This window comes from Equus przewalskii, chromosome 7 (genome assembly GCF_037783145.1).
Source record: "Equus przewalskii isolate Varuska chromosome 7, EquPr2, whole genome shotgun sequence".
Lineage (NCBI taxonomy): Eukaryota > Metazoa > Chordata > Mammalia > Perissodactyla > Equidae > Equus > Equus przewalskii.
Genome location: NC_091837.1, coordinates 17,467,921 through 17,487,837, shown reverse-complemented (window position 1 = coordinate 17,487,837; position 19,917 = coordinate 17,467,921). Strand labels below are relative to the sequence as shown.

Genomic DNA, 19,917 nt, shown 5'->3' with positions numbered 1-19,917 from the left:
ATGACCCATGACACAAACAGGAGACAACTTGCTCTCCTGGTCTTTGATGGTGGCATGGACAGAGCAGGCCTGAGTTTAGGCACCATACTCACCCCTTTATGAACTCCCTCCAGAGCAACTAGTCATGAGCTAAAATGGTTGGTTAGTTCTGTTAGTCTGTTACTTGATGGATCGAGTCCCGGCTTGAGAACCTTGGTTTACCAAGCATCACCCCCAAAGATGATCCTTCACTCATTCACTCATTCATTCGTTCCTCAAATGTTTGTTGAGTGCTTATCTATGTGCCAGGCACTGTTATAGCAGCTGAGGAACGCAGCTATGGACAAGCAGCTGTCATGGGGCTTACATTCGTGTGTGTACGTGTCAGAGAGAGAGGAACAAATCACTAAGAAATCACCATGTGTTGAGTTAAAAGGAATTTTAGAGGTTTACAGATCCCCAAAGGAAGGAACAGGTCTGGTTCAGTCAGCCTTGCACATCCAGGGTCTTGCACAGAACTCGATACCCAGTGGGCACTAAATGTGCATCTCTCAAAAGAAGGACTGAATTTTAAAGATGCTGCTACATCAAAGCCTTGGAGAGTTTAAATGGCAAGTCTAGGCTCTTTCTAGCTAAATGGAGAATTCAGAACCAGAGTTCCTTCCTCCCTGCCTAGGAGGGCATGGGGCTAGCAGACAGGCGAGAGGCCCAGACTCTCCTTCTGAGCGAGCATCCCTGATCCAGCTCTCAGTGTAGACAAATAGCTAATTACCTCCACCTGGGGATTATTGGTGGCAAATTCCTCGTTTTTTAGAATCAGGGAAACCACCCACGCTGCAGGAGCACTCCAGCTAGGAGGGAGAAATGGAAAAGAATAAAAGGTGCCTGGAGGGTTCCCTTTGAATGATGGGAGCAGAAAAAGGCATCTATAATTAACTCCCATTGTTTCCACCCCAAATGCAATAGTGCAATTAACGTTTTAGATTTCTCCCTCCCTTCTTCCCCCAGAGACAGCTGAACTGAACTGAAGCCAAACACTGCCCTCCCTGCGAATATTTGTGATTCTCTCGTTAGGGAAAGAATGGCTGCTGATATGTTCCTGCTTGGCTGGAAGATGGGGTTAGGAGAGAGGGAGAGAGATGCCATGGGCCATATTAATGGAGCCAGGACCTAGGTTTGAGTCCCTGCAAGGCCCACCAGTATCTTGCTTCATGGGTCCATGGCATGGACGGCACTTTTTGCACAACTAGCTGCCATATGTAGAGAGTTCTGGGTGCAAGGGGGCTGAGGGAAGAAAGGAAGGAAGTCAGTGCATACCCAGCTCCTCTGCCAGAAAGCGAGCTCCAAACAAGGGGTCTGTGCTCAATGGACCAGTGGGGCTCTCTTTTTTTAGGAGAAGGCTGGCATCCCCATTGGATCATTGTCATTGGTTCCATCCCACTTGTCAGCTGGTCCCTTGGCTATCCATGCACTCTTCAGGGCAATCGCTCTTCAGTGGTCTTGGTCCATAACCCGCTTCCCTCCCTTCTTTGTCAATTAAGTCATCTCTTCAGCTCAGTTGTCATCTCCTGAAGGAAGCCCTCTCTACCCTCCCCAACTTGGTTAAGTCTAATTTGCGGCCATGAAGTGTTCCCAATGGCACTCGCAACGTTTACCGTATTTGTTTGATTCTTTGACAAATGAATGGCTGCGAGCTTCATGAGGGCAGGGACCACATTCATCTGGCTCATCATGGCATCCCTGGAGCCTAGCACAGTGCCTGGCACAGAGTAGGCGCTCAGTATTTATTTGTTGGCTGAATGAATGAATAAATGAATGAGTGAGTGAAGATAGAGTTCAGGCCTGGACGAGAGCCCCCTCTAGGCGGCGGTGTGCTGGAGCCGGCTCATCCCAGCTCCCCTCTGCTCTGGGTTCAGTGACTTCTTGTTGACATGAAATTGCCCATAGTGGGAATATTTACACCATGGACATTGGCCAACGTTACAAACCTATTATTACTATTATTACTATGACTATTATTATTATTCAGAGAGCTGTTTTACCAACACACCACTGCCTCCAGGACAAGAATTTAGGAAAATGGGGCAAGGAAAGGGAGGCTGGGGTGGGGGAAGAGTTGTGGCGACATTCACATCCCATACTCTGAGACAAAGAAGGCGCAGGGGGTTGGAGAAAATGGAGAAATCACATCACACAAGAGGTCAGAGGCACAAGCACCTGGCCTGCCTCCTTTCCTGGGGCTCTCTGAGATTTTGGGCACATCTACTCCCCCCGCTCCAAGTCCAGGAGACTTACTCTGCCAGCTTCTTGAAGCCGATGGCTCGCCGCTTTGTGGGGGTCCCGTTGGTACCCTTCCAGACATGGGTGTTCCAAGGATCAGGCTGGAAAGAGAGGACTATGGTCAGCAGCAAGGGAATGTGGGTCCTCTTTGGAGATGCTCAGGACTCCCTGGGGGCTGTGGCTGCCCACCCATGCCCAGTCCCCAGCCCCTTAAGGGAGTGATTCTGCCAGTGGCGACCAGGACAGAGTGGCCGGTCCAGCCTCCATGCATTGTCCTGCTACACCTTCCCACCCACTCTTAGTCCCTCTCAAACAGTCTCCTGTGACCCCAGACTACTCATTTCGGCTCCATCAGCCTTCCAGCTAGAGCTGTGCCGTCCCACACGGTAGCCACTAGCCACGTTGGCTACCGAGTGTTCAAAGTGCTAGTCTGAACTGAGATGTGCTCTAAGCATAACCCACACACCAGATATTGAAGACTTAGCCCGAAAAGAAGCAGGGACGGGGCAGGACCTGGTATTCGAAGGAGGGGGTGAGCCGGTAGTTGAGCATCTCCTGGTGGAAGACAGGGGTGATGCTTCCAGACATGGGGGGCACAATCCACACCCAGTCAGCGGGGCAGCCCCCCCGGCAGCGGTATTCATTCTCCATGTGCTTGATGAAGGACTCAGTGGCAGAGTGGTGGTCAACGATGGTCACTTTGTCACTCTGTGGGAGGAGAGGGGACAAGGAGTCAGGAGGTAAGAGAAGCTGGGGTATTTTGGGACTCCCTCCCCCATAGAGCAGTGGTTCCCAAAGGCTGGTCCTGGAGATGATTTTAGGCGGTATAAAGTGATTCTCCACACTGCTGTTTCAATCCTTCTGATTACACCCAGGAGAAAGTCTCTGTTGGTGCTAATGTGTCTTTAACGCCTCTCTTCCCAATCTTCCTCTTTCCTCCCTCTCACCCCTCTCTCTCTCTCTTTTTTTTTTTAATAAGAGAGAGGAACCTCTCTCTTATCTAGCTAGAATTCAACAACTTGGCTTCGTCTTCCTTGTGTTGTGTATTTATTTACATTTAAACTTCTCCTCCTAATATGACAACTGATATTGGCTCTCCATTTATGGTGTTGATACACAGCCTCCTAAAATAGAAATTTTTAAGTCATAAGGATGAGTTTAGTAAAATGAAAGCAAGGAAATCCCAGCAGAGGCGGGTGGCCTGAACATTGGGTACCCAGCCCCGGGGCCCGCTGTGGTTGGCTGGTTTGGATTCACACCTTATCCAAGCAGTGCTGTCCATCTCTGCCCACAAAACCGTGTCCCCTTCCTGCACTTTTCCTTTTCAATCACTCATCTCCCTCTCATCTCTGCTGTCTCTGACTCGCCGGTCTTCACGCCAGTCCACCAGTCCACCAAACCACGCTCCATCATTTCAACAACTCCGGAAAGCTCGCTCCTCCGTGGCTGAGGGAGAAGGGAGGGCACGTCCGTCCCCCTCGCCTCATCTCCACTGTCTCTTCCCTGGGATATTCCTCAGTGTCCCCATTCTCCCTACTCTAGACATGGGACCTCTGGTCCATACCCATGTCTACCCATGACTTGCTATGTTCATTCTACTGTCTGTGTGTGCCTTCCATGGATGTCCATGAGGGTCTAGCTCCCCAGATGGTCAGCCCCCAGAGGACAGAGCTGGTCTCTACGGTAGAGAGCGACCTTTATACTATAGGTCTCCTGGTTTGCCCAGGAGAATCCCAGCTATGCCCATCGTCCCGGCACAGCTATTAGCAGGGACAATTATTGCTCTCAAAAGCGTCATGGTTTAGATGACATAGTTTACAGCCATCCTACTTTAATACCATTTACCACAGAGCCGCATGCATGGAGGGGCCTATATGCTTCTGAGAACGATGATGAGTATTTGCCTCTGTTATGCGATCGTCTGAATCCCTGAGAGGCAACAAGACACAGAGGGCGTCTTGCCATCTCAGTTCTAAAAAATCGTAAGCAACATCACCCACTCCCCTACCTATTCATCTCTGCCTCAAACGGTGCCCACCCAAGATCCACAGCGGAGACGCAGGCACGCATGATGGGGGCAGACCCTTCCTGGGGACAGACTCCCCCCAGGTGCTAGGTCTCCTGATCTTCTGCTCCAAGGCTCTGAAAGGGTTTGGTGCCCCTTTGAGGCCTGACCGCCGGGATGCGCGCCCTGGCGCTACCTGGAAGCTGTAGAGAACGGCAATGTTGATCTCCACCAGCGCCTGGTCCTTCCACAGGGAGGACGTCTTCCTCAGGTCCAGGTTCATCTTCTTGGCCACTTCCTGAAAGGAGAAGGAAAGACAGACTCACAGGCTGGGGCGCCTCTGGATTTCAGACTAAAGAGGGGCAGGGCTAGCTGGTGTCACCAATGAATTTCTCAATTAGTTAATCAACCCATTGGCGGACTGATTACTCACTCACTCACAAGGTTGTTTATTGAGAACCTACTGGTAGCAGGAAACTAGAGAGCAGTGGCTGGCCCTTTTATTGTTGAGTTTACCTTCCAGTGGGGGAGAGAGATGGTTAATATTGTGATGAGTGTAATTCCTAGGAAGAAAATAAGTCAAGGAAATGGGATGAAGAGGCATACGGTGGCAGGATTAATGGAGCCAGGATAGTCACGGAAGGCCCACTGTGGAGGTGGATGCCAGGTGAGAACGAAATGATAAGAAGCAAGACATTTGCAGAGCAAGGGAGGGAAGCTTCTAGGAAGAAAAGAGCAGCACGTGCAAAGACCCTGAGGTGGGATCAGGCTTGAGCCATCTGAGATACAGAAGGAAGGCCAGTGGATCTGGAGGATAGTGAGCCAAGGGGAGCTCATGGGAGAGAGAGAGAGGCAGGACTGAATCATGCAGGATCTTGAAGGATGCGCCAAGGAGTCAGGATTTCCTTCCAAATGGGATGGGGTGTCTTCGGAGGGTTTTTAAGCAGAGGTGTGGGTCTGCTTTGTAGTAGGAAAAACTCGCCACTCATCCTGTTCCACCCTGGAATGGCCACTATTTGGAATCTGGATCATGGGTGCTTTGAGCTCATGGGGACACCTGCCTACTCCATCTGGCAGAGAGGAAACGGAGACTCAGAGAGGTGCATGGACTTGTCCAACGCCCACAGAGCCAGGTGGCCTTGGAGCTGGAGCCCAGGCAGACGCATAATGACAAAGACCTTGGAGCTGCTCCCCAGCCAGCTCACTCCTTTGGAAAAACTACCTGGAAAAAACAACCCCTGACATTTACGTTATAGCTCAAGCTGAAGCAGGCGCTGATGTCAGGAGTGGGGAAGACCCAGTAGAAAATTCATTAATTAGATCCTCGCTTTTCACTTCCTCTGTCAATTCTAGTCACTTGTGGGAAGCCAGGTCTCATTACGGAGCTCGAATGCGACAATGTCTCAGGTTTAGGGAAATCGCTTCCCAGCTCCAGCTGTCAACATTTGTACACGATGGCAGCTAGAATCAGAGGGCTGGGTGGGAGGGAGTGTCATTTAAATCACCCAGTGACTACTCTTCGCAATCGAAAGGTAAGCAGAGATCATGAAAGCAGACCTATTAATTCACTCTTTGAGGCTGAGGCATCAGGTTCTGCTTGGGGGTCATTGGCAGTGATACATATGCAGAAAATATGCAATTTGCTGCTTTACATAAATACATATAAAACTGGAGTTATTTTATGAGAGAGGAAAGTGTGCATAGTCAGTCAGGATGCTATTGTCACTTCTACAGCATTATTTTGGTTAAAAGAATACAATTTAGTTGCAGAAAAGAAGACTATGTGACCAAAAAAATCCCCAAAGGTAACTTGAGCCACATCTATGGAAATTGCCTGAAGTGTCTTTTCCTTTCTTGCCAGAAGTTTGTAGAGATCAGTGGCTGCCCAGTAGAATCTTCTGGGGAGCTTAGAAAAATGCGGATGCCCAGGGCCTACCCCAGACCAAGGACACCCGAATCCTGGGGAGTGGGACCCCGCATAATAAAGTTCCCTAGGTATCCAATGTGTGGCAAGGCTCAGGACCCCTGGCTTCTGTTTCCAGGCTAACACCCACGGACTTTTTATCTTCATTGAGATGTAACTGACATACAACATTATGTGAATTTAAGGTGTTGATTTGATACATTTATATATTGCAATATGATTACCACCAGAGTGTTGGTTTACACCTCCATCATGTCACATAATTATAATTTCTTTTTTGCGGTGAGAACAATTAAGATCCAGTCTCTTAGCAACTTTGAAGTTTATAATACAGTATTGTTGATTATAATTATTATTCTGTGTGTTAGATCTGCAGAGCTTATTTATCTTTTAGCTGCAAGTTTACACCCTTAAACATCTCCTCCCTAATGCCTGCACCCCGACCTCTGGTAGCCAGCATTCTTCTCTCTGTTTTTACGGATTGGCGTTTTTTAGATTCCACGTATATGTGGGATCGTCCAGTATTTGTCTTTCTCTGTCTGACTTATTTCACTCAGCATCACCCCCTCGAGGTCCATCCGTGTGAACATCCACGGATCTTAACTACATCAACCCAAGGCTTGGGGCTGGTTCTAATCTTGGTTCTGTACCTTGTTTACTGGGTGACAGAGGCCCAGCACTTAACTTCTCTGTTTCTCAGTGCCCTCTTTGAAACAAGGCCAACCACAGCAGACCGTTGTAGGAACAACATTTGCTGACAAAACCAGAGCAACCCTGATGCCTTCACCAGAGCTCAGCTCCAGGGAGCACTCGGCCCCAGCACTCTCTGGGAGAGGAGGACGACTCAGCCAGGGAGGGAAGCAGGCCCTCACCGAGAGATGCGTATGGTGGGGAACCACTGCCAACCCTCCTCTCTTGCTTTTCAGAAAAGAGACAAAAAATGCCCCAAGTTCACAGGTCATTCTCAAACCCCTCTAACAGGGTTTGATGCTGGGAGGCAGTGTAGCAGAGTGGTTATGAACTTGGACCACAAAGCCAGACTGGGTTCGCATCCCAGCTCTGCCGCTTGCTAGCTGTGTGACCTTGAGCTTGTCCCTTCATCCCTCCAAAAGACCTGTTTCCTCAACTGTGAAAGGGGGATTATCATACCCAAAGGTTGTGGTGAGGATTAAATGGGCACGTAATACACGCAAAGTACTTTGCACAGGGCCCAGCACATAGCACATGCATTGTTAACGCCACAGACGGCTCTGCAACCGCCAAGGACTTCAGCAGGATGGCAGGTTCTGTTTGAAGCCCTTCCAGTTTCCAAGCGCCAACGCCCAGCTGTGGGAAAGGGCTGCCGAGCCCAGCCCCTCTGCCTGTGCTTTCCCATCACGTGACAGGGAGGGACCTTACCTCCAGGATGTTGTATCGTGAGTTGTCACAGTAGTCACGGACGCCAATCTCCGTGCCCATGTACCAGCCGCTGAAGGGACAGGCACTGAACTCCAGGCCGCCAATCTCCAGAAGCATGTTGGACACAGCGGGCAGGCCGTACCACTTCAGTCCCAGGTCCTTGAACCACTCAAACCTGCAGAGAGCAGCAGAGCCCCGCTCGCCAGGGGGCAGGAGCCTCGTCGGCAGGCAGTGGGTGGGACAGCCTTAGTCTGGGGATGCTGGAATGCCAGCAACTGACCAACTGACCACGTCAGAGCCTGATCCCTGGGCTCTGCTTATGACCTGTGGAATCTCAGGTTCCACAGCTGGGGCCTGAGAATATGCATTTTAACACATTTCCCAGGTGATTTGGATGGACACCCAGGCCTGGGAACCACTGCCTTAGGGGGCTGTTTATCTCCCAAACCCAGCCTGAAAGTTAGTCCAGGAGAAAGCGAGTCTCACTGAGTTCCTTCCTACCCCAGGGCCTTTGCACGGCAGTTCCTTCCTCCTGGGATCTTCTGCCTTCCGTCTGTGCCTGTCCAGCTCTTAGCCACACTTTGGTTCTCAGCTAAAATGCAGCTTACTCTGGGAAGCCTGCTCTGATGCTCACTCTGGGTTGGGTCAGGTGACTTCATGCCTTTCAGCGCCATAACATTTCCTTTGCAGGACTTTATTGGAATTAAGCGATTATTTGGGTAACTATATGTGTAAGATGTATATCTGTGAGATCGAAAGCGCCACGGAGGCAGGGACCAAGTCAGCCCCAAAGCTAACACAATGCTTGGTCCAGAGTGGGAATAAGAGATTGTGATGAATGAGCAAATGAATGAATGAATGAATGTAGGTCAAGTGTCATCAGGCAGACTGAGTGAGTTCCCAGATATGGGGCAGAGTGAGGAGCCTCAGGACATTGCTCCCTCTCCAGGACTGGGACTAGGGCACCAGCCTTGGGCGCAAAATGAACGGGGCACCGACGAACCCAGTCATCATGATCATTATTATTACTTATATATTTATCAACATTTTTAATTAATTCAATGTTTAAAAAAAATAAAAATTAATGCGAAAAACGTCCGTGATGAATAAATCATCGAAACTTTAAATAAAGTCAGGATCCCCCCTTGGACTTGCAGGATTCACCTTGCTCGCTCCACCCAACTCTCAACCCTCAGCTGGATCCCGTGTGTTAAATTTTGAAATATTATGCATCATGGATCTTTAAAAGAGTTAATTTTGATTTTTTAAAATATTGCATTAAAATGATATTTATCTTGACAATTGAGTTTTCTAGTGCCCCCCGCAGTTCTGTCCCCGGGGCCACTGTCTCCCTGTGGATTTCCTTGACTCTCAAAGTGCACATTCTGCCCGTGCTGCTGGCCCCAGCTCTCGCAGCTCCTTCCCGGCTCCAAATTCCTCTTGGACTTGGCCCACGCTGGGTCAGGTAGAGTTTTAAAAGGCTCCCTCTCTTTAAAATTTGTGCACACAACAAGATGGCGGGTGCTTCTGCTCCTCCAGCCCTTGGGGCTGGATGAAGAGCAGATGTGGGGTGATCGCTCAGGAGTGGGGTGAGGAGGGAGACTGAGTCAGGAAAGACGGCGGGCCCCAGGCTGGTCAAGGAAGATTTACTGATTCTCGAGGGAGCCCGGTCTGCCCCGGCCCCACAGTGAGTATAGGAACCAAGACCCCCTTTCAGCCTCTGTCTGGGCTGGAGAGAGAGGCAGGGGGATACGGGATGGGCAGAGAGGGGCCCTGGGCCAGCCCACCCCCCCTCACCCACTGCATGCCAGCCCCTCTTACTTGGGGTGTCTGATGGGCACTTCCAGCACCAGCTCTGGAGGGATCTGGAAGAGCTCGGGGTCGTTGCCGTTGGCCTGGAGGAGGAGTGGCAGGACGTCGAAGCGGCCTCTGGGGGGTTTCCAGCCCTGCTGTGTGCAGATCTGCAACCAGACCCCGCCAGGTCACGCCCAGGTGCCCCAGACCCTCCAAACACGACCGCAGTGGGGGAGGGGCAGAGATCCCCACGTGATCCCCTGGAGGCTGCGGGCCAGGCCACCTCCTTCGTGAAGTCCTCCCTGACATCATAGGTATCTCGCGTAACTTCTCGTGGGCCCGGGGGACAGGGTGTCCTCCTGCACGGGCTGTGTTATGTTTACCAGGTCTTCCCTGCCCACTGGGAACCCCCAGAGGGCAACAACTGACTCTGACTGTCGTGTCTCCAGCACCCTGGGGCACAGGGCCTGGGACATCACAGGCGCCCACTCCAGTGTTTGCACTGGGTGCCCTGAGACACGAAGAAAATCTAGCAAATTTGAGGAGGGCAGAGCTATTAGAATTAGTGCGTACAATGCACCTGTTAGATCAGCTGCCCAACTGACATATAAAGCGAGCCCCATAAGTGATTTAGAATTTTCTAGTCACCACATTGAAAAAAGTAAAAAACAACAAAAAATCCAAACAAAATCAGGCAAAATACATAATATATTCAGATTAATTAATTATACTAGTTAGTATAATGAAATAATATATTCATTTTTAAATAATACATTTTAATTTCAATACTACTTAATTATTAAATAATTACTTGTCATAATATATTGATTATATTAATTTACTAATACTGTATTAACTAAGGTATTGATATTAACATATTTTAAGAATACAACTGACATTAAAATTAAATACATAATGTATTTATTAATCCAATATATCAAATACTGTATAACAAAATTTAATGTACTAAATATCACCATTTGTTATTAATGACAAATTATTAAATAAATTATTAATGTTAATATATTTAAAGATATTTAACATAATTAAATGTTTATTAACCCAATAAGTGTGTAACTTATGAATAAATATAATAGATCAACCCAATATTATTCACAATATTATTATTTCAATATGGAATCAAGAAGAAAATTACTAATGGGATATCTTCCAATCTCTTTTGTTCTTTCTCTTTTTTTTTTTTATTTTATTTATTTATTTTTTTTTAAAGATTTTATTTTTTCCTTTTTCTCTCCAAAGCCCCCCAGTACATAGTTGTGTATTCTTCGTTGTGGGTTCTTCTAGTTGTGGCATGTGGGACGCTGCCTCAGCGTGGTCTGATGAGCAGTGCCATGTCCGCGCCCAGGATTCGAACTAACGAAACACTGGGCCGCCTGCAGCGGAGCGCACGAACTTAACCACTCGGCCACGGGGCCAGCCCCTCTTTTGTTCTTTGTCTTTGAGATCCAGTGTGTATTTTATGCTTACGGCACGTCTCAACTTGGACTCCCAATTCAAGTGCTCACTAGGCACCGTGGCCAGTGGCTGCCGTATTGCACAGTACAAGGACAGTGGGTTTCAAAAGATCCCACTACGTGGGTAGGTCTGGGGTGACTCTTTCTGCTGTGTCAGGAGAAAGAGGAAACACGAAATCATGGGGTTGGGAGAACACGACCCGTCTGTGAGTTTTCTGGAGACAGAAGGAGAGGAAGGGGCCGTGGCGTTCATGTTCCGGTGGCCACGAGGACAAGGTCAGCCAAGTATACAGTTAGCGCTCAGCCAAGTGGAGCAGAGAGTCTGGCTGAGTCTAAAACAGCACAGGTGCGACTCCTGGTCGCCTTGGTTACAGCCCCCTCCTCACGATAGCAACATTTTAATAAGAAAAGCCACGTTCGAAGGAAGGCAGCAGCAAGGAGCTTGTGGAGGGGTGGGGTGGGAGGAGGAAGGTGCTCGTGGAGTGTGGGGGGCGTCATTGGAGGAAAGAACAAAGATGCAGCTCGGCTGGGGCTGAGGGTGATCAATAACAGGAGCTCCAGGCCTGGGTGCCGAGATCATTCTAGGCATGGGGTCTGCCGGTGGGTCTCCCATGGGCACGGTCACTGTGAGCGACTGTGCCTTACCTGCGCAGCCTGTCCACATCAGCACCTGAAGGACCCCCGGATGGGGAGATGGTGGTGTTCATTTTCCTGGTGGCTCCTATGAATTGACTCGGGCTGCCAGCAATTGTGGTACACAGTGCTGGTACCACAGAGAGTCCAGCCCACCCAAAGAGGGGATGGGTGGGTAGAATAGTTGTAAAAACGAATGAAGAAATGAATACTATGAGTCTGACATATTAGCCAACTCAGAAAAGCTGAATGCTAGACGCAGCTTCCATATGTCAGCTCCTCTCCTCCTGGTGGGAGGCAGGAGATTTGGACTATAGTTCAGCTTTCCCTCTGCTCATTCAGTAGCTTTGGGTCACTCATTTGGCCATGGTGAGACTCAGTCTCTTCATCTGTGAAATGGGACAATAGTTCCCATCATGCGGTCAGGTGGGGTAGGGCTGTGAAAATGACCCAATGACCAGCTGTAACAGAACCAGCCGGACCGGGGTGGCGAAATGGAGAAGAGTAAGCTGCCTTCCACTGGCTGTTCTCCCTGGGATGTTAACATGAAACTAAGAAGAGTATGGATAAAGACCATCCTGGGGATGAGAGCTCAGGTGGGGGCCACGCACCTCTGTGAACTCCACATTGGCTGGATCCCCGAGGATGGAGCCGTCGGGCTGCTTGTAGCCGGCATAGCGGATGAGCTGGGAGTTCCAGACTCGGAAGTCGTGCTTGCCGTCAGTCCTCTGGGGAAATATGGTGATGGCAGACCTGTCATGGAGAGAGGGGGACATCTGGTGTCAGGGCGGGGCTTGCATTTTGGGGGCATAATGGAAAAGACGTCACCAGGTCAACAACTGCCTGAGGTTCAGGGTGGATTACATTTGTGCCAAGGTCCCCAGGCCCGTGGAGCAGCTGCTGGAAGGGAGGGACCTTGCTCTATCCCTCCACTAGACCAGTGGTGTGAGGAAAGGTGGAAGATGGGAGGCCCCACGCCAGCCCGCTGAAGGAGGGAGCTTCTCTAACTGGAGACTCAAACGATCTTGAGTTTTCCAGAGAGTTCATCTCCAAGCATCTCGGACCCTCTTTCCCTTTAAGAACGCACAATCAATTTCCAGTTCCATTCTTTCTCCTGCCACCATCATCAATTCTCACCCAATTTGCCCACCCTCCCTACCGTACCAAAGTCTATAAACTTGCAACTAAGAGGAATCAACTGCCATTTGCTTTCACTTTTATTTACTTGAAAAGAAAACTATATCGCCACTGTCCTCGCCTACCTAACTAGGCAACTATGAGAGCGTATAGCGTTACTAAATTGTGGAAAGATGATGTTGTCTGCTGAAGGCACCTAGCTGGAGCCCCGCTCTCTTTTTGTTGGGGGGAGATCGGCAGTGTTACAGCAGCGTTAATGATGTCTTAGCACCACACTGAGACTTTCTCCTTGGCATCATCAGAAGGATTCAAAAAAATTGAAAGGAGAGTAACTTTGCAGGTTGTGGTTCAATGTTATCTCACGCCAGGAGCTTCTGTCACTCAGACTCGTCAGTGCCATCAGTGGCCCGAATCCAAGGCGATGGAAACACTATCTCGGCTTGTGTCAACGTGGGAATGACATGGTGGGTCCAACTCATAGCTCATAGACCTTCTCCCGTACACATTCGAGCCCTGGAACTCTGCCTCACTGTTCCCTTGGTTAGAATCCGTCTCTGCTGTCATGCATCCAAATTCAAGGCCCCATTCAAAGTCACTTTCTCCACACGGCATCCCTTGTCTTGTCTAGTACCCAAGGCCTTCTTTCTGAGCACACTCAGGTCTTATGGTCTGCACAAGACAATGCCATGTTTAATACTGCAGGGTGGTGCGTCACACCTTGGGGCGAGTCTAGAAAAGGGGCTGAAGGCGAAAGTTGCATAGAACCAAAGATGCTCTTAAAAAGCTTGTAGCGAAGGCGCCATATTGGAGATGAACATAGAATGGATCAAACCATCAGTTTTCCCTCCAGCAGTAAAACCCATGGCTGTTTCTTTGGTTGAGCAGCAGATAAGGGGGATTTGGGTAGTACATACATTTAAAAAGCATCTTTAGTGACACCAGAATCCCACATGGCAGGGTGGAACGCTTATTCTACGTGTGGGAACCAAGGCCAACGGAAGAAATATAACATATTCGCGCCTCCCATCCCCGCAGCTCCCCAGCACGATCTCACTGAACGGCAGGTCCCATGCCCTGCGCTGCTCTCTCCCTCCCGTCTTCTCTCCTGTCTGCCTTCCTCTCCTATATTTAGATTATTTCTAAACATGGTATACATTCTCTTACGGCTTTCTCATCATGTCCAGACGTGTGGTTTAAAAAGTGTGAAAAAAAGAATCAGCTGAATATTCTCTTCAATGGAAAATCTCATGAAGCTCTTCAATAGATAATTGAAAAAAGTGGAGGTATAGGGCCTGGCCCACGGTGAGCCCCCCAGATTGCCTTGTCACACTTGTTCCACTATTTGGAGCTACCAGAATGGCCCATAAGCTCCTTGAGGGCTGAGACCTGACCGGGCCCTCTCTAAGGCTCAGGATATGCAGGAGGGTTCTTTGATGCTCTCGGAGGGCCGAGGTCTTTAGGAAAAAGATCTAGATACCGATTCCCCAAGCAGGCCCTGGGCCGACATTACAGCCCCTTTTCCTAGTGGTGGGCTCAGCTGGCAAACACGGCTTCCACCTCAAGGAAGAGACACATCCAAGAAAACCCACGCCAACAAGCCACTGTGGAGATGAGCTCAGCTTGGCCTGGGGGCTTGTGGGAATATCCCTGCAGTGGCCCCCAGATGGGGCCGGTCCTCAGCAGCTGGGAACAGATGCCTGGGCAGGACTGAGTGAGCAGGATTAACAAGTCTAACGGCCTGTCTGCATGGCCCAGCTGTTCCCTTCCAGCTGCTCCTCTCCCAGCTGCGACTTGACAGTGTGGAAGCCACCAGCCCACATCGGTGCCTTTCCACCTTGGCCTGCTCCCTGGGGCTTCGTTCTTTGTATGGTGCAAGAAGGGTCCAAGGTGTGGCTTGGCTTGGTGGGAACCTGAGGGAGTGGTCCCCACAGCAGCGGGAAGAGAAGTTGCCTTTTAAACCGAGGGAGATTCTGAGGCAGCTCCAGGCAACAGAGCAGGAGCTGGAAAAGCAGGTCACCACCGGCAATGAGTTTTTCTGATTCCCGGGAATGGGAACCATTCCTTCCTGCCCCCTCCATGGGTGATATTGGACTGTGGGTTGAATGCGATTTTGGTTGCTGCAGCTTTGCAAGCCACACGGGAGTCTGTTTTTCCCAGAAGAGGAGGGACACGGCGTGTGCAACAAGGATGCCAGGCCACCTCTCCCGGCTTGGGGCATCTCCCCAGGAGGAGAGCGGGAGCATTTCCCTGGCCAGTGGGCCAACTCCAGACCCAAGGGTCAGCCCCGTGGGGATGCTGGCTTCCCTCCCCCAAGCTGGTCGGCTCACCTGAGGTTCCCTTTGTTGGTGGCATACTTGATATGATTACAGATGTAGTTGAACATCCCATGAGCCGTGGTGCAGTCGCGGGCATCGAACACCTGGAAGGGGTGCATCATGGGATTGAGTGGCTCCTCCTTCCCTCCTCAGCTCCCCCGAGCCCCCTTCTCATGGGAGGAGAGCCCAGAGCACATACTCCAGCTGTACCCATCCAGTGCCTTGCCAGGGAGTCCCAGGCTGCATTTTATATTTTCTTTTTCTATCCTAATAACCACGGTTAATCAAACCTGGAAAAATCCCCTAAAAGTAGGCATGGAGTGTAAGAGAATGTGGGAAAGGGATGGTGAGTAAAGGAGGGACTTTTAACGGGCTGGCTATATTTCCTGTTAGGTTCCTAGGGATTAGGGATTTAAAAACAAAACAAACAAAAATTAAACAAAAAAACCCCTGAACTTGATAACCTGCTTCCACCTTCAAACTATTCCCCAGAAAAAAAATCATATCAGGGTGCACAGAATCTGATGCTTTCAGGGAGTAGGCAGAAAATATAAATAAGCAAAGAGTGTAGGTGGGAGACAAAAAGGAGTGGTGGGGTCTGCGGTAAACTGAAGAGTATAAGCCCTACCAAAAGACATGCAAAGACATGACCATAAGCCAGATTCGGTCATAATCGGAGAATTTGGGACCCCATGACCATCATCTGACAGTTCACCATGGCCTCCAGGCGCCCTTGGTAGGAGATGAGCTTTTTAAAGCTCAGCCCTCCCCATCCACCAAAGGGTTCCTCAAGGAAGCAGAGTCTCCTGCTCACCTGCAGCTTGGACCACTGGATCCTGCCGACGCAGCGGGAGGCGTTCCGCCAGGCGTGCTTCGCCCCGTAGATGAGCTCCGTGTCTCTGAGCTGGTAGGTGCTGGTGGTTTCGATCTCTTTGTTCACCTCTTCCAGCCGCTCCATGTGGGCTTTGGAGCCAGATCTGAGTGAGGAGGGAAGGGACATAGGAGCATCACCTTCCCTCCTGAACTAGAGGTTGGTGGAAAGAGCGAGCTATGACAGGAGCCCGAAGCCACAGCAAGTCTGAGTTGATATCTAGACACAATAGTTTAAGCATAATGCAGAGACTGCAAACTCAGATGCCCACAAAGGCCCAGTGACTGAACTGGCTGGGTGGGGACTGCGGCAAACAGGCCAGCCGTGCCTGGTCCAAAGAGGGCAGCCACAATGCTGCTCCAGCCCATTGTCGCCTGATAGGACTGGAGGCCCAGGGTTGTCAGATCTTCTTGCAAGAGAAACTAGAAATCTGATATCTAAAGGGAACTCTTCTAATTTTTTAATGTCGGCAATGAATTAAGTTTCAGAGAGTTAAAAAAAATTATTATGAAAACCTTCAGGCTTACACAAGGTATAGAGAAAAATATAATGAACACCCAAGCCTAGAAAATAAGAAATAAATAAATAAGAAATAATATTATAGTTCCCTGGGGACGACTCCCCATCATAGCCCACCTTCCTTCCAGAAGTGACCACCATTTTGAATGTGGCATTTACCATTCTTACGCTTTTGTTTATATTTCTGCCACATGTGTGTATATCCCCCAAATCACGCACAGTATTATTTCACATGTTTAAAAAGTTTATATAAATGATGCTGTCCTGAATACATCCTTCCTTCTTTTGCTTGAAGTTATTTGTGAGCTTCATTCCCATGAACGTGCAGAGCTCCAACCCATTCATTTTTTACAGCTGTATAGTATTTCATTACTTGGAAAATACCACAACTTATTTACACATTCTCCTGTCGATGGATTTGACAGGGTTTCCAGTTGGTTCTTTAATTTTCATTATTTTCCTATTATAACAACATTTCAGTGAACATTTTTAAGCATGCCATCTTGTAAACAAGTGTGAGAGATTCTTTGGGATTTAAGTGTAGCTGTGGAATGGCTTGAAATGTTTCAAATTTAAGCAATACTTTGCAGGCCAAACAAAAACATGTCTAGGGGCCGCATATGGCCCTTGGGCCACCAGTTTTCGACCTCTGCGTATGGCGAGCAGAGGCCCTACGCTCAGGCTTGAGTTCAACTGCCTGCAAAGCTGGAGCTGAAGCCTTTGTCCCCAGGATGCGGTAACTTATCCTGGGTCCCTGGAGTCGACACAAACTTGCCTTTTAATTGAGGAGTAGTACTGATCAATAAATTCTTTGGCGAGAGGGAAGAGCTGTTGCTTTGTGCGGACGTCCTCGGGCCTTCGTATGTGCTGAGAAGGGAGCATGATGGAGCCCATACAGATGTGCTCGGTGCATCCCGTTTCCTGGAAGGAAAACAGAGGTTTAGGTTACTGCTGGGTTGAACCCAAGCGTGGCACTCGTTGGGCTGCGGACCTGGCTCTGACATTTCCGGTGGAGTTTATCTGGGCTTTAATTCCTAAAAGGGACTCCTCAAGGACCAGCTTCAAATCCTTCTTGGACGTGGTCATCAGCCAGGGTAAAGAACGCTACGTGGCATTTTAAGGTTCTGAAGGTTCTCTATTCAATGGGGGGAAGAGGAGCTTTGCGAGTGGCATTTCCTGGGAATCAGAACCACTGGTACCAGATCCCAGAATATTTTTGATCCCATGTTGATGAAGAGGGAGCTAGAAGAGTGGCTACAGTAACTCATTTGCACACATCTGTGGGACGCTGATTGCAAAAAATAGCCCCAATTTTCCCCTCCTTGTATGCACACCCTTTGCACTGTGACTTGACAGGAACTCCCATCAAGGGGTGGAGCCTGGCCCCTCACCCCGTGACTCTGGGTTGGTTTTGACCAAGAGAATGTGGCAAAAGCGATGCTGTGCCCCCTCCGGGCTTGGCCTCAAGAGCTCTTGCACGCTTCTGCTCATTCTCTCAGAACCCTGCCAAGCACGTCTGCCGGAGGATGAGAGACCACAGGGAACAGAGTGGCGTTGTCCCCGCCGCGGCCAGCCTACACCAGCCTGCCCTAGGCTGACGCTTGGACGAATGCAGATGCGGGAGATCAACCGAGGTCAGCAGAACCACCCAGCCAATCTGTGGACTTTTGAAAGATAATAAGCGGAGGTTTTTTAAGACACTAAGTTTTGGGGCAGTTTGTTATTCTGCAATAGCGAACTGATACAACCTTCCTCCAGGAGGCCTGTTCTCAACAAACATTTAAAGCAACATGTTGATTTGTTGACTGTTGAAAATGCGAGATAAAAATTCAGAGGGCACATGGTGAAAGCAAGGGAGGGTCTGGTCAATATTCCATCAGTGGTCAGCCTGGGAGAGATGGAGAGAATGTCTTAGGAGCCAGTAACTCCCCTGAGAGTCTTTTGGGTACAAGGTACACGCATAGAAAGTATTTTCATGAGTGAGCGTCCAACAGTGGATCTCAAATAGAGGTGAATGTCCCATCCAGGGGACATCTGGCAATATCTGGAGACATTCTTGGTTGTCACAACATCAGGGGGCTACCGACATCTGGTGGGTACCGGCCAGGGGTGATGCTAAACCTCCTACGATGCACGGGACAGTCCCCACAGCAGAGACTTACCCATCCCCAAACGTCAGCAGTGCTGAGGCGGAGAAACCCTGGTCCACCTGCTCAGGGACACTCACCAACGTGCTCTTGAGGTGGAGGGTGTCAGTGAGAACCACGTCCGTCTCCCAGTTCTTGACCTTGAGGAAGCGCGGGCACTTGGAGGGGCTGCCATTCTTTGTGGGGGACTGTTTTCCCGAGGCAGGGGGCTGGAGGAGAGAAGGAAGATGGGACCTTAGGCAGGTCTTGAGGGCACTGGAAAGCCGTCTCCCCTGGGACGGGGAGAGGCGTTGCTCTTCCTGGAATCTACTCCGAGGTACCAACTGTCAGCACAGAGAGAGGGATCTGACTCGCCCCAGTTGACACGTGCAAGGTGGCTGGGGACCCGGTGCCTCCACCCACGCAGAAGGAGGCATGGTGGGAGAGCCTTTTGGGTTCTGTTTTGGGGAGAGGGGTCAGGAACTCAAAGGTGGTCTCTCTGGTGCTAGCAGGGACTCAATCAATGTTTGTTGAATGAATAGATGACTGAAAGGACACCAGCAGTCTCTCTGAATGATAAAAGCTCTCGGGGCCGAGGACTCAAACCTGAGCCTGGGTCAAGTTACTTGGATTTCTGGGCTTTCCTGCTACAGCCCAAACTCACCATTTCTGGCAAATACTGGGAAAACAGGTGGTTTAAATTAGAAAGGTTCAAAGCATGGAATATTTTCCCCGAATTTCAGGTTTCTGCCTCTCAAAAATGTGAAGCGTGTCCCTGCCTCAGGGCCTTTGCACTTATGGTTCCTTCTGTCTTGAACTCCTTCCTTCCCTCATTTATCTTCACCTCTCTAAACAAACTGCCCAGTGGGTGGTTGGGGATGAGTCGTGGGCTGACCAATGTTGGCCTGTGCATTTTAGACCTCATCCATAAGGATCACATTCTGTCTTAGGTGTTTCTGAGTCACTGTCTACCCGCCTGGGCAGAGGTGCGCCCGTGCATCAGATAAGCATCAGTCAGTCAGCAGCTGAGGGAGAGGCAGCAGGTGCACCCTGATGTGCTAGCTGAGCAGGGGAGGGAAGACGAGCTGATGTTGAGTGATGCTCACACCAAAGAGTAGAGCAGTGGGCTGTGACCTGGAGGCAGCATTCACGCTCTCAAACTTTTATTTATTGAGCACCTACTCTGTGCCAGCCACTGTTAGGCACTTATGACACTGTGGTGGACATGACAGACGTGGTCCTTGCCCTTCTGGAACATTGTTGTGGGAGAAGTGGAGATAAATAATAAGTAAACTAAACACAGACAACAGAGTTTCAGGTGGTGATGAGAATGTAAAACAGAGGGAGGTGATGATGACCAAGTGGAGGGGAGAAAGGCACATGCAAAGGCCCTGAGGCGGGAAGGGTTGGCTAGGTTCCACGGACCAGCACAGAGGCCAGTGTGGCTGGAGTGTCTGAGTG

At 49.7% G+C, this 19,917-nt stretch overlaps 1 protein-coding gene across 6 annotated transcripts in view; it reads right to left on the bottom strand.

Annotated features, from left to right (window-relative positions):
* The window catches only part of NOS1 (nitric oxide synthase 1), a 175,289-nt gene that overhangs the window by 36,595 nt on the left and 118,777 nt on the right, over positions 1 to 19,917 (bottom strand). For all 6 annotated transcript variants that reach the window (XM_070627130.1, XM_070627128.1, XM_070627131.1 and 3 more), the window contains exons 4-13: positions 18,558 to 18,686; positions 17,106 to 17,251; positions 15,755 to 15,917; positions 14,953 to 15,044; positions 12,100 to 12,241; positions 9,408 to 9,547; positions 7,587 to 7,761; positions 4,461 to 4,562; positions 2,773 to 2,967; positions 2,275 to 2,360 (exon numbers count right to left, since the gene is read on the bottom strand). In XM_070627130.1, coding sequence (XP_070483231.1) covers positions 2,275 to 2,360; positions 2,773 to 2,967; positions 4,461 to 4,562; positions 7,587 to 7,761; positions 9,408 to 9,547; positions 12,100 to 12,241; positions 14,953 to 15,044; positions 15,755 to 15,917; positions 17,106 to 17,251; positions 18,558 to 18,686 — 1,370 coding nt within the window. The remainder of the gene's footprint in view (positions 1 to 2,274; positions 2,361 to 2,772; positions 2,968 to 4,460; positions 4,563 to 7,586; positions 7,762 to 9,407; positions 9,548 to 12,099; positions 12,242 to 14,952; positions 15,045 to 15,754; positions 15,918 to 17,105; positions 17,252 to 18,557; positions 18,687 to 19,917) is intronic.